Source organism: Haliotis cracherodii, unplaced genomic scaffold, assembly GCF_022045235.1.
Source record: "Haliotis cracherodii isolate W230 unplaced genomic scaffold, xgHalCrac1.p SCAF_11, whole genome shotgun sequence".
Lineage (NCBI taxonomy): Eukaryota > Metazoa > Mollusca > Gastropoda > Lepetellida > Haliotidae > Haliotis > Haliotis cracherodii.
Window position 1 is genome coordinate 7,787,564 of NW_027266266.1, and position 15,791 is coordinate 7,803,354.

Genomic DNA, 15,791 nt, shown 5'->3' on the forward strand with positions numbered 1-15,791 from the left:
TTAAGTAACACAATGGGACTGCCGACCGAATGGTTCACGTTACTGCGGAACATCGCAGTAATTATCTGAAACATACATGCATCACTTATTGGTCTGTACTTAGCAGTGTGACTGACAATACGGTGATTTAACAGGTTTGCTGTATACACGCCTTGTTATTGTCAGTTATTGTTGTTCTAATGGAGCCAGCACTGGCGTCCTGTAGGATGCGCTAGATGTGACATTTGCAGTTACCATGACAACTTACCAAACAACTCGATCCAAAGGGAATACATATAGCTGATGCTACTTGGGGCTATGTTGATAGTTTGTTTGCAGCCATTGTGGTTTCTAATTTGAGTAGGAAATGGTTATATTATCAGCAAGGAGGTGAGCACAATTGGTTCCCATGGGGATGCTTAAATGTCATATCCCCAAATATCGCATTGATGTTATCTACGAGGAAGGCAAACATTTCACTTATTGTTTTCTCAGCAAACTTCAGATGACACACAGACACGAATCATGAAGCACATATACACTAAGCATGAAGCACATATACACTAAGCATGAAGCACACACAGGAAGCACACACAGGAAGCATGAAGCACACACACAAAGCATGAAGCACACACACGAAGCATGAAGCACATATACACTAAGCATGAAGCACACACATGAAGCACACACACAAAACATGACGCACACACACGAAGCATGAAGCACATATACACTAATCATGAAGCGCACACACAAAGCATGAAGCACATATACACTAATCATGAAGCATACACACACAGCATGAAGCACACACATGAAGCACACATACACTATGCATTAAGCACACACACGAATCATGAAGCACACAGAAAGCATGAAGCACATATACACTAATCATGAAGCACACACACGAAGCATGAAGCACACACAAAAATCATGAAGCACACATACACAATGCATGAAGCACACATACACAATGCATGAAGCACACACACACATGAAGCATAAAGCACACATACACTGAGCATGAAGCACACATACACCATGCATGAAGCACACACATATGAAGCATTAAGCACACACACATGAAGCATAAAGCACACACACGAAGCATGAAGCACACACACACATGAAGCACATATACACGACTGACAATGTGTGTTCAGTCAGTCTGATGTAACACGGTACTTCCATCATGCTGACTAAACAACACGCTTGTCTCCTCAACAGCTGATAGTCTTGGTTATCCTTAAAATGTTTTTTGCAACTATAAGTGTGGGAATATTAAACGTGACGTATTCCTGACGTACCAATATTGGCGTGAAAATCAGTGATTCATCACTACCTTCGACAGAGTACTGTCTGGAGACCTCCAGTGAGATTTTGTACTCTACTGCAAACAGTCCATGCTCCTCCGAGCTCATGACCCTGGTCAGAACACGGACCGCTGGACCTTCTCACCTTTGACCCCAGGTAGGCATGTGTACCGGCTTTGAGTGAGTGAGTATTGTTTTATGAGCAATATTCCAGCAATATCACTTCGGGGGACACCATAAATGGTCTTCACACATTTTACCCATTTGGGGAATCGAACCCGGGTCTTCGGCGTGACGAGTGAACGCTTTAACCACTAGGCTACCACGCCGCCCCATTACCGGATTCGAAGTGTGTGCATTAAGTTCACGAAACAATATTACAACCCACGGGTATCGTTCCGGAACAAGCCGATCGGTGTTCTTGTAAGATCCGGAAAGATGCGATTGGTGACATTGCAACCATTTCAGCGCGGAGGTAAGCAAAAATGGGTAAGAAAAGGCCGTTCGTGGAGGCAGATCATTTTGTTATATTTGGATTATTTTTAAAGCACGATGGCAAACATTATAAAATTATTATTCTGGTAACAAACCGAGAATAATGATCAGGAAGAATCGGGAATTTTCACGATTGGACTGCCTGTGGTCAACTGGATAGAGCGTCTGTCCGGAGAAATGAAGGTGGGTTGTTCGATCCGAGGCCGCTTCATAACAAAGGACGTTATAAAATAGTACTTGTTACTACGCTTGGCGTCGGCATTATAGGGATAGAACAAGGACTGGTTGGCTCGGAGTCAGCATACTGAGTGGGGTAACCAGGTTAAACTGCAGTCTCTGTGTCTCAGAGTCCGGAATAGTACAAGCAGCCACACCTTTTCATTTCGCCTCGCCTCCTCTTGGTCATATGAGTAAGTGAGTATGGTTTTACGCCGCTTTTAGCAATATTCCAGCAATATCACGGCGGAGGACACCACAAATGGGCTTCACACATTTTACCCATGTGGGGAATCGAACCCGGGTCTTCGGCGTGACGAGCGAACGCTTTAACCACTAGGCTACCCAACCGCCCCTTACGGTCATATGATCCACTCGCACAATGTGATATACCACTCAAAAGAAGTTCAGGACCACCCGATTCTTTCATATGACTATAGTTAATCTGTCATGCCATGGCAATAGTTATATGAAAGAATCGGGTGGTCCTTAACTTATTTTGAGCAGTGTATTAACAATTTAACTAGAATATCAATAGAATGAGATTAAAAAACTTTTCATTTTATTCTGTTACGGTTAACAACCATTGCAGTTCTGTAGCCAATTAGGACGATGGGGTAGCCTAGTGGTCAAAGCGTTCGCTCGTCAAGCCGAAGGCCCAGGTTTGATTCCCCACGTGGGTACAATGTGTGAAGCCCATTTCTGTGTCCCCCGCCGTGATATTGCTGGAATATTGCTAAATGCAGTGAAAGACAATACTCACTGTAGCCATTTGGATGATGCAAGTAACGGGAATGGCAGGTGTAACGTTGCCCCGACAGCCTTCAGAGGCGCGACCCACTCGTTAAGTAACACAATGGGACTGCTGACCGAATGGTTCACGTTACTGCGGAACATCGCAGTAATTATCTGAAACATACAGGCATCACTTATTGGTCTGTACTTAGCAGTGTGACTGACAATACGGTGATTTAACAGGTTTGCTGTATACACGCCTTGTTATTGTCAGCTATTGTTGTTCTAATGGAGCCAGCACTGGCGTCCTGTAGGATGCGCTAGATGTGACATTTGCAGTTACCATGACAACTTACCAAACAACTCGATCCAAAGGGAATACATATAGCTGATGCTACTTGGGGCTATGTTGATAGTTTGTTTGCAGCCATTGTGGTTTCTAATTTGAGTAGGAAATGGTTATATTATCAGCAAGGAGGTGAGCACAATTGGTTCCCATTGGGATGCTTAAATGTCATATCCCCAAATATCGCATTGATGTTATCTACGAGGAAGTCAAACATTTCACTTATTGTTTTCTCAGCAAACTTCAGATGACACACAGACGCGAATCATGAAGCACATATACACTAATCATGAAGCACACACACGAAGCATGAAGCACACACACGAAGCATGAAGCACATGTACACTAATCATGAAGCGCACACACAAAGCATGAAGCACATATACACTAATCATGAAGCATACACACAAAGCATGAAGCACACACACAAATCATGAAGCACACATACACTATGAAATAAGCACACACACGAATCATGAAGCACACACACGAAGTATGAAGCACACACAAAGCATAAAGCACATATACACTAATCACGAAGCACACACACGAAGCATGAAGCACACACAAAATTCATGAAGCACACATACACTATGCATTAAGCACACACACAAGAAGCATGAAGCACACACACGAAGCATTAAGCACAGACACATGAAGCATAAAGCACACATACCCTTAGCATGAAGCACACATACACCATGCATGAAGCACACAGATGTAGCATTAAGCACACATATATGAAGCATTAAGCACACACACATGAAGCATAAAGCACACATACCCTTAGCATGAAGCACACATATGAAGCATTAAGCACACACACATATGAAGCATTAAGCACACACACATGAAGCATAAAGCACACACATGAAGCATAAAGCACACACATGAAGCACATATACACGACTGACAATGTGTGTTCAGTCAGTCTGATGTAACACGGTACTTCCATCATGCTGACTAAACAACACGCTTGTCTCCTCAACAGCTGATAGTCTTGGTTATCCTTAAAATGTTTTTTGCCACTATAAGTGTGGGAATATTAAACGTGACGTATTCCTGACGTACCAATATTGGCGTGAAAATCACTGATTCATCACTACTCTCGGCAGAGTACTGTCTGGAGACCTCTAGTGAGACCTTGTACTCTACTGCAAACAGTCCATGCTCCTCCGAGCTCGCGGACCCTGGTCAGAACACGGACCGCTGGACCTTCTCACCTTTGACCCCAGGTAGGCATGTGTACCGGCTTTGAGTGAGTGAGTATTGTTTTACGCCGCTTTTAGCAATATTCCAGCAATATCACGGTGGGGGACACCAGAAATGGGCTTCACACATTTTACCCATGTGGGGAATCGAACCCGGGTCTTCGGCGTGACGAGCGAACGCTTTAACCACTAGGCTACCCGACCGCCCCTTACGGTCATATGATCCACTCGCACAATATGATATACCACTCAAAAGAAGTTCAGATTCTTTCATATGACTATAGTTAATCTGTCATGCCATGGCAATAGTTATATGAAAGAATCGGGTAGTCCTTAACTTATTTTGAGCAGTGTATTAACAATTTAACTAGAATATCAATAGAATGAGATTAAAAAAAATTTCATTTTATTCTGTTACGGTTAACAACCATTGCAGTTCGGTAGCCAATTAGGACGATGGGGTAGCCTAGTGGTCAAAGCGTTCGCGCGTCAAGCCGAAGGCCCGGGTTTGATTCCCCACGTGGGTACAATGTGTGAAGCCCATTTCTGTGTCCCCCGCCGTGATATTGCTGGAATATAGCTAAATGCGATGTAAGACAATACTCACTGTAGCCATTTGGATGATGCAAGTAATGGGAATGGCAGGTGTAACGTTGCCCCGACAGCCTTCAGAGGCGCGACCAACTCGTTAAGTAACACAATGGGACTGCTGACCGAATGGTTCACGTTACTGTGGAACATCGCAGTAATTATCTGAAACATACAGGCATCACTTATTGGTCTGTACTTAGCAGTGTGACTGACAATGCGGTGATTTAACAGGTTTGCTGTATACACGCCTTGTTATTGTCAGCTAATGTTGTTCTAATGGAGCCAGCACTGGCGTCCTGTAGGATGCGCTAGATGTGACATTTGCAGTTACCATGACAACTTACCAAACAACTCGATCCAAAGGGAATACATATAGCTGATGCTACTTGGGGCTATGTTGATAGTTTGTTTGCAGCCATTGTGGTTTCTAATTTGAGTAGGAAATGGTTTTATTATCAGCAAGGAGGTGAGCACAATTGGTTCCCATGGGGATGCTTAAATGTCATATCCCCCAAATATCGCATTGATGTTATCTACGAGGAAGGCAAACATTTCACTTATTGTTTTCTCAGCAAACTTCAGATGACACACAGACGCGAATCATGAAGCACATATACACTAATCATGAAGCGCACACACAAAGCATGAAGCACATATGCACTAATCATGAAGCACACACACAAAGCATGAAGCACACATACACTATGCATTAAGCAAACACACGAATCATGAAGCACACACACGAAGCATGAAGCACACACAAAGCATGAAGCACATATACACTAATAATGAAGCACACACACGAAGCATGAGGCACACACACAAATCATGAAGCACAAACGCTATGCATGAAGCACACACACACGAAGCATGGAGCACACACATGAAGCATGAAGCACACATACCCTTAGCATGAAGCACACATACACTATGCATGAAGCACACACATATGAAGCATTAAGCACACACACGAAGCATTAAGCACATACACATGAAGCATAAAGCACACACATATGAAGCATTAAGCACATATACATGAAACATTAAGCACATACACATGAAGCATGAAGCACACATACCCTTAGCATGAAGCACACATATGAAGCATTAAGCACACACACATGAAGCATAAAGCACACATACCCTTAGCATGAAGCACACATACATGAAGCACATATACACGACTGACAATGTGTGTTCAGTCAGTCTGATGTAACACGGTACTTCCATCATGCTGACTAAACAACACGCTTGTCTCCGCAACAGCTGATAGTCTTGGTTATCATAAAGGTCTGTGACTTGTATCACGTGTTTAGTTGTACTTGCCCACACACGCCATGCCTGCCCTGGGAGCATTCTTTATTGTTCCAGTCGTGTTAGCCTTGCTCCAAGGGTGTACTGGATGATAAGGTCATGGATGCATAGTAATTCTATCCTTACAATAGGCTAGATAAGCGGACAAGAGACTTAGTACGACAGTCTTTTACAGGACAACTTGTTCTCATTATATATTTTAGAAAATATAATTTAAACTAATTATTGCCTGACATGTACAAATCTACAGTCGTGTCGGGGGGCACGGGTGGTCCAGTCGTCTAAGGCGCCGCGATACGATGTGCAGAGTTGCGCCCCTTGGGCACGCCAGAAACCTATGACTGTGGGTTTGAATCCCGGTTCGCCCCGATTGAGACCTGCATCACTTCGGGCTTTCCTCCCACATTAAGCTGACACGTCGAGATATAACTGGAATACTGTTAAAAGGGGCGTTAAACCCAACACACTCACTCACACTACAGTCGTGTCAATGCTTCCTGAAATTAAAACACCACATTCAAAACGTTTGTGTAAAATACATTTTATATGGTTTTGATTTATTTTAGGAGCTTAATTCAATTTAACAACATAATAAATAATAATATAGATAATACTGAAAGTAGACCAGATGAAAACTGCACAAATTACACGATCGATGGATCGATTAAGATCAGAATGTACATTGCACTATACCCATAGGGTTGTGATAGAGTGTCATTACCCAATAGATACTCCTTATCAACTAGAGGTGTCAGTGTCAGTTTTGTAAGATAATAAGTTTTATGTTACAGTACATTATGAGTGAGTGAGTATGGTTTTACGCCGCTTTTAGCACTATTCCAGCAATATCACGGCGGGGGACACCAGAAATATGCTTCACACATTGTACCCATGTCGGGAATCGAACCCGGGTCTTCGGCGTGACGAGCGAACGCTTTAACCACTAGGCTTCCCGACCGCCCCCAGTACATTCTGAAGAGGCCGAATTTGATGACAAAACGCGAAGGAGTGCTGGTGATTCAAAAAGTGCTTTATCAATGTTATTTCTGAGACGTCTGTTGATTTTTGTGTTCCTTTAGGTGTGTATTTTCAGTATACCACCTGGAGCCTTGGCAAAGTATTGTTTTGGAAGGATAGTTCTACAAACCTCCTTATCACTCAACCGCCTTATTCATCCTTCATGACAAATATGGGTCGGTGGTAGCCTGGTGGTTAAAGAATTCGCTCGTCACGCAGAAGTCCCAGGTTCGAAGCCCCACATGGGTGCAATGTGTGAAGCCCATTTCTGGTGTCCCCGCCATGGTATCGCTAGTATACTGCTAAATAAAAGCTGCAAAACCCTCTCCATATCCAACAAAAATCTCGATTGTACGATTCCGACTATATCATGAGCATGTGTTAATGAATCACTATCACATAGTGATGATACCAGGTGTTCGCGAAAAGGTGAGCGTATCCTGCCCCATCGGTGGCACCCGTCACAAACACATGCAAAGGCAAGTCAAGTGTCCATCTGAAAAAAACACGGGAACATATGGTACAAGTCAAAGTAGGGAATTGCATCAGACATCATTTTTGTCAAATTTGGAAATGTCCACCACCTGTCTACCATAAAACTTTTTGAAAGCTTTACTGAGCCCTTGTATGTTGTAACCTTGATCAAACAACTTCTGAACAAAAGAACATGGCAGCATGGCCTTATGTCTGATGGCGGAGTGAGTTGGGTTTAACGCCGCTGTTAACAGTATTCCAGTTATATCGCGGCGTGTCAGCTTAATGTGGGAGGAAAGCCCGAAGTGATGCAGGTCTCAGATGTTTACCACTTCGGTGAAACCCACGAGCACGGGTATGGTGCTGACAAACCTGGAAACATAATCGGGGCGAACCGGGATTCGAACCCACAGTCGTAGGTTTCTGGCGTGCCCAAGGGACGCAACTCTGCACAGCGAATCGCGGCGCCTTTTACGACTGGGCCACCCGTGCCCCCGTCTGATGGTGGAATGAAGTGGGTTGTCATGAGGACAGCTGGACGTATGGTGAGTGAGTGAGTGGGTATGAATTTACGCCGCTTTTAGCAACATTCAAGCAATATCACGGCGGGGGACACCAGAAATGAGCTACCCATGTCGGGAATCGAACCCGGGTCTTCGGCGTGACGAGCGAACGCTTTAACCACTAGGCTACCCGACCGCCCCTCTGGACGTATGGAAGAGATAATGTATGTAGACATAAAGTCATCGGAATGGCTCACGTAGATATGCATCCCATAGGCACCAAATGTCCTCTCCGCGGGAGATTTGATCAAACAAACTGTGGACGTCCGTCATCAGTATTAAGATTCAGTTGGTCGCCATTTTGTTTTACCCTAACGTCTTAGTGGAAAGATAAGAGAAGTCGTTTAGCATGTTCTAAAATGGCGAAGCGAACAGACACGGGCTGATCTAAAGTTATGGATTCATATTCACCGCAATAAAACTCTGAAAATGTTTTAAAGTATTTGAAATTTCTTTTTGAACTGTACCTGTTCAGTCTGTCCTTGCATGTGATGCGTTCTACCGGTTGATAATTTCGTGTAATGTTTTCCATCCTCCAACACCCCACCCGACCACATCAGCTGACCCACACCATCAACAGCGGCCACAAGGCAAAACACCACAATCAATTATCTTATCTGACAATATTTCCCTAGCGCTGATAACTGGCAATATTGCTGCTCATATGCAACACATAATATGCCTAAACCTCACCAGTATGTCTACCCAGGGATTAAGCTCTTATCGTTTAATCCAGCGTTCATGTCGCTGCCACTGATACTGCGGTGATTTACTGCCTCGCTGTTCTAGTGGTCGATGTTGAAACGATGTCAATTTGGATTCTCGTCATGGAGTAGCTTTCTTCAAGTGCACTCGAACTCATATTAAAAACTCCCCCATATCTCAAGCCTCCAAGCTCGTGACATCGTTATAGTTAGTCGGGGTCTTGTTTACAATCTCGCTGTATTTGGAAACCCTCACAAATTGTGGTGGTTGTTTTAAGTCGTATATACAATCAGCGTACCGCTCCGTAATCGGGCGGGTGGTTACACAAGTCCTAGTTTATGTTTCAAGCCCGGGGAGGATTGTTACTCGACGCTCGTCATACAGATGTGGAAGTACTAGGATCATAAAAGACTGATAAGAATAGAGAATGGTTAAGTTGATCACGTGGATTGCGATTAAGTTTAACATTCCTGCTTCTCGAAATCAGGGTAAGTATAGTCTTGAAGTTCTAATAATAGGGCGTTTCGGGGCCTTGAATAGTATCGGGGATTCGTTGCATGGTGTTATAAAGACGCCCTGTTTATATGGACTAGATGCGCACACCTCCAACTGAGGTTTGTTTTGGGGTCACGCCCAATGTCAGTATTCGCTTCTTTATATATTTACTATTTTTATGGTATTGAATACTGTTATAGGATAATTTCTACTTCTTGAAATATGGATAAATATAATCTTCAAGTTACAAGAAGTTTGTTTTGGGGGTCATGCTAAATATCCGGGGATCTCAATCATATTTTATAGAAGAAATGAAATAAATCTTGTTCCTCTATTTTTATTGCACAATAAATTAATGCATTAAGTACTCATAAAAAGAAGGCCGTCGTATTGAAGAGTGTGATATAGAGGGTTTATATAGAGAGAGTCCAGATATTCGTGCTTGTCAAAACTCCTTTATCCTTTATTCTTTATCCTGGATAAAGGAGTTTTGACAAGCACGAATATCTAGACCATGTTTCCTTGTATATTTAAAACTTATACACCTGAAGAAATATTAATGCGTATAATACATATATGCTTAACGTAAAATGTGAATATGCTTGTCATAAAAGGCGACTAACGGGATCGGGTGACCAGGCTCGCTGACTTGGTTGATGCATGTCATCGATCCCAATTGCGTGGATCGATGCTCATGATGTCAATCACTGGATTGTGTGGTCAGACTCGATTATTTACAGATTGCCGTCATATGTCTGAAATAATGCTGAGTGCGGCGTTAAACAACAAACAAACAAACAAACACTTCATAATAATACACATGATTGCCCGTCAAGCCATCGGTGATATAAAACCCCAAATTTTATTCAGTTTTATTCAACGACTGCAGGCGATATGCGTTGTTTCCTGTGATGGCTGAGTGCAATGGAATAGATACACAGTTGCAATGAAGGATAACATCGCTTCTAAGACCATTATTTCCATTCTTGGTAAACATCCCACGGTCACACACCGTTAAACCTGGTGCCAGTCCTCTGGCTTCACCTCTAGTTTGCCACCCTTTCGTCCTGTCGGTTCTATCTTTCACTCAGCACTGAACCCCTGGTGCTAAAAGTTGTGCAAATATACACTGAATGTTGTCTCCGTGGATCGATACACCAGTGACACTTCCCATCAGTGTTAATGACACTTGCATTGAACAGGCATGTCAGTGTAGATGGAATGATTGACAGTTTGGCTTGTGTATTGATTAAACAAGCTCTCACACTACACCAGTACACACAGACTGCGCACCTATCAGAGGCGGGTATTAGCTCAGGTGATATGTACACCTGCGCGTCAAGTTCCTCGAACAGACTGTCGTGTGGTCGGAGGTACGGAAGGTCACTTCTTTGGCGGTGGTCCCACATCACCGGTACCTTCACTAGAAATTGGTCACTTCTTCCAGTCTGAAATAGTCCTTACACGCTACACCAAACTGTGAGTCAACATTTACCGTTGTTGTTTGTTTGTTTGTTGTTTAACGCCACACTCAGCAATATTCCAGCTATATGACGGCGGTCTTTAAATAATCGAGTCTGACCACACAATCCAGTGATTGACATCATGAGCATCGACCCACCCAATTGATGACATGCATCAATCAAGATAAAGAGTCTGGCCACTCGATCCCATTAGTCGCCTCTTACGACAAGCATAGTCGCCTTTAACGGCAAGAAGGGGTTGTTGGAGACCTATTCTACCCCGGATCTTCACGGGTCCATTTGCTGGGTACCGATATAGATGTAGACATTGTCGAGTTGTATTAGCATCGTGTCATGTGCCTCATCACTTGTATTATCTTTTACAGACAGGACCTTCCTCATCGTTGTGGTTTAATGGAGCCTATACACTTGATGGAGAAGTGGTTTAACCCTCAATACGTCAGCTTCGGAAGCAATGTAAAGAAAACGAATTGTACGACGATGTGAGGATCTTCGCGATTAGACAACTGTGATGAGTGTTTTCTATCAAGGGCGGTATTGTCAGTGAGAAGTTCGTGACGACCGTCGACAACAATAATATTCCTGCATTCCTTTAAAATATCGTTATGCACTGTTGGGATAACCTGTGTAAAACGGACAAGAATTAACTGCATGTGTTCTTACGGTGACAAAAGATGAAAGGGTCAGATCGGAAATATAGGTCAAGGTCAAGGTTGTTGACCCGGAAATGACACCTGTTTCTAGTTGATCGGTATCTGCGCGCAATGAACAACACCACCGGAGAGTGTGAAAACATTTCTAGTGGCTGCGAAGTGTGGAAGCTTCCGTACGGGGTTACCGTTGTCGCGTTGCTCTGTCTTTCCGTCAACATCGTCGTCAGCCTCCTCATCAACGCTTTGTTGATGTTGATACTGCAACACTCCCCTAGTCTGAAGACGCCCCCCAACAGCCACCTCCTCAACATCTGCATCAACAACATCCTTCTCTGCATCAGTATGCTCCTCGCCATTGTTGGCGTCAATGTCAACAGCGTCAACGACGTCACGTACGAGGTGAGCCAGGCTCTTTCTGGCACGCAGTTGTTCATTGTGTATAATTCCCTCCTTCAGTATTGGGGGACATTTGCATGCATTGGCTACTACCGCAAAAAGACAATCAAGGAGCCGTCTCTGACCTTGAGGATCCGGCGGCAAATTGTGTCAAGGTCAATCGCCGGAAATTGGATTATCTCCCTTTGTTTGAGCACGACGTGCAGCTTGACCTACGGTGGAACGAGCAACATCATGGAGACAACATTAGACCCATTTCGTAAGGACTATTACCAATCAAAAATGTCAACCTTTGCCGCGGAACAAATGACAATCATGTTATTCATTCTCGGTGTGTTCCTGGTCGGCTTCGTGACTATATTTTCTTCCTATTACAGTATTTTCAAGACATTAAATGTCACTGGTACTTTTGCCAAAAATCGCGTGACTCCATTTCAACGCGCCCCTAGTCTTGCCTCGGACGTGGCGGACCTGACAGTGCCTTGTGGACGGTCTTATCATCCTGCCGATGCGCCAGCCGGTAGGCCGTTCACCGTCTCCCAAAAATCAAATGATACACTTGTAGTGCACTACCAGAAGTGTGACAACACTCTTGCCTTTGAAGACATTCTTGCCTTAGAAAACCCCATCCGCGCTGCCAACTTAGTGAAGCAGGATCATCAGAAGCGTCAATTGCAAATGACCTTGAGCAATGGAAGCACAACTTCTACAAGGTCACGTTGCCCGGATTTCACGGACATATCACTGGGTGCGGATCTCGAGCGTTTCCAGATGATGAAGAACAGCTCTGCCTTGAGGAACCAGTTTCTAAGACGGGACCGAGACAGCTTGAGCAGTGCTATCAGAAACAGCCTTGTTATGTTCTGCGCGTATCTCGTCTGCTCGCTTCCTCTCATTTTTTGCAGTTTCCCGCGCGCTCTTGCTGCCGTCCCACCTCAGAACCGGGTGATCACACTGCTTGCTTGTCGTCTGCTCTTCTTCGTCAACGCACCAGTGTATCCCACCTGGTATCTGCTGTTCAGCAAACGGGTGCGTAAGTGCTTGCGGCGAATGTCGGACACAATGCTTCTACGACTGAACGTGAGGCGGTGATACACGTCAGTGAAAGTACATGACAGGAACAGTTGGGATTTTGTGATGCCTTTGCCAAAGAAATAATGAAATGCTGTGATTGGACCAGGACCGGCCTTTTGATATTTTTGTTATCGGGTGTGTGTGGTTGGTTTTGGTTGGTTTGTTGTTTAACGCCGCACTCAGCAATATTCCAGCTATATGACGGCGGTCTGTAAGTAATCGAGTCTAGACCAGACAATGTTTGTGATTGATCTGATCTCAATTTCTAGGTTATTTTCCCAGGCTAAGGTTGTAATGAACAATTACTAATGTTGTAATGTGACACGGGGGCACGGGTGGCCCAGTCGTCTAAGGCGCCGCGATTCCCTGTGCAGAGTTGCGTCCCCTGGACACGCCAGAAACCTATGATTATGGGTTCGAATCCCGGTTCACCCCAATTATGTTTCTAGGTTTGTCAGCACCATACCCGTGCTCGTGGGTTTCACCGAAGTGATTAACGTCTGAGACCTGCATCACTTCGGGCTTTCCTCCCACATTAAGCTGACACGCCGTGATATGACTGGAATACTGTTAAAAGCGGCGTTAAACCCAACTCACTCACTCACTCACTGTAATGTGACACGGGCTTCTGCCATTCCTAATGCTACACTTCTCAATCAACTTACAAACCTGTGAAACTAACGGACCCGTATAAAGTCTTCAAAATCTTGAGTGATATTTAAAAAATTACATTAAAACAACAAAACATCCATTACGATTGTTTTGGCATTCAGCTGTGTTGACGTCATAGGTGTATAACGGCTGTATATCCGTTGTTCCTATGTTCACGTAATTACATCCGGGGCCTGCTGAAAAGGGAAGGAACTGGTTTAATTGTTGCCGTGCAGACAGTAGAACGATGTGACAATATGTCTGACTGACGAAACTGACCCTGCCTTAATATTGCCTCATATACCTGTAACCCACATCCTCAATTATCCAGTGTACATAAAAATTGAATGGAGATGTTATACACTGGATAATTGAGGGTCTGCCCCACTAGGAGTGAGTGAGTATGGTTTTCGCAATATTCCAGCAATATCACGGCGGGGGACACCAGAAATGGGCTTCACACATTGTACCCATATCGGGAATCGAACCCGGGTCTACGGTGTGACGAGCGAACGCTTTAACCACTAGGCTAACCGACCGCCCCTCCCCACTAGGAGATGTGTCATGATATAATTATTTATATACCGGTCTCTTGTTATATGTGAGATATATACAACATGTTCAAGTGATGTTATTGTGTCTTGTTATTATATACAGTGGAATCTGTCAAAACTGGACTTTGATTTATCCGGATTTCTGTCTATACCGACTTTTTCGGTCCCGAATATATTATGATGAATAATGTTTCTTTCAATCTTCCATCTTTGTGCCTGTTTTTTAATATCCTCTTATAATCTCACTTATCCGGATCTCTGTTTAAATCGAACTCAACTTTCAGTCTCACAGACCACATGTGATGATTCGGGTTAGAACTGGTGAACAGCAGCCCACGCTTGTCGTAAGAGACGACTAACGGGATCGGGTGGTCAGGCTCGCTGACGTGGTTGATGCATGTCATCGTATCCCAATTGCGTGGATTGATGCTCATGATGATAATCACTAGAGCTGCAACGATACACCTAGGTCACGATACGATACGTATCTCGATACTTACATCACGATTCGATACGTATCTCGATACTTACATCACGATTCGATACGTATCTCGATACTTACATCACGATTCGATACGTATCTCGATACTTACATCACGATTCGATACGTATCTCGATACTTACATCTCGATTCGATACGTATCTCGATACTTACATCACGATTCGATACGTATCTCGATACTTACATCACGATACGATACGTATCTCGATACTTACATCACGATTCGATACGTATCTCGATACTTACATCACGATTCGATACGTATCTCGATACTTACATCTCGATTAGATACATATCTCGATACGCAACGATACACAGAGTGACAAGAGAAGACAAGAGATATATGAATAAAACTGAGTTTATTAAAATGAAAAGTTAAATGAAAGTGAATGAATGTTCATGAGTCATAAAATATATACTGTACAGTGTCCAGTAACAGATTATTTGTCATTTTCATGTATAAAGGGGAAAAAACAATTTAAAACATTACTGCGACCTACAGAACAGTCATGTTATACACCATTTGAAGGTCTAATCCTATTGTTTATTAATATGAAAGTTATGTTTATCACATTATTTAAATATTGCATTTACAACTTAATTTAGTTCGTTGTAAATAAAAAAAATGTAAGATAATACATTCATAACGTCCAGATTAAAGACCAAGGAAGCGAAAATTTCCACTTACTCATTTCTTTTTTTTATTTTCATTGTTTACGTAATTGGAAAATTATTTTAAAAAGAATTATAATTAGTATCTGTTTTCACCCATTTCCCGATAACATTGTCCGCTCAGTAACATGAAGAAATACTTCCGTTTTCGAAGCTTCGTATGAATAACACGTCCGTCGAAGACTGACATATGACACATCGCTAGAAAGCTTCTCTTTTTTTTCATCTACAAGCTCGTAACATAGCCTGGAGTCTTTCCGAAGCTATAACATACGATTTCATTAGATGGAAATTGGTTTCTAATGACGCTTTCTTGTCGAAATTTGAAACACATTTCGTGACTTTATA

General features: G+C 43.2%; 1 protein-coding gene across 1 annotated transcript; it reads left to right on the forward strand.

Annotated features, from left to right (window-relative positions):
- The first annotated feature begins 11,705 nt into the window (after positions 1–11,705).
- Positions 11,706–13,272, forward strand: LOC139455340 (uncharacterized). Its single transcript, XM_071236894.1, has one exon. It carries the CDS (start codon positions 11,706–11,708, stop codon positions 13,080–13,082), a length of 1,377 nt encoding a protein of 458 aa, XP_071092995.1. The 3' UTR covers positions 13,083–13,272.
- Positions 13,273–15,791: the final 2,519 nt, after the last annotated feature.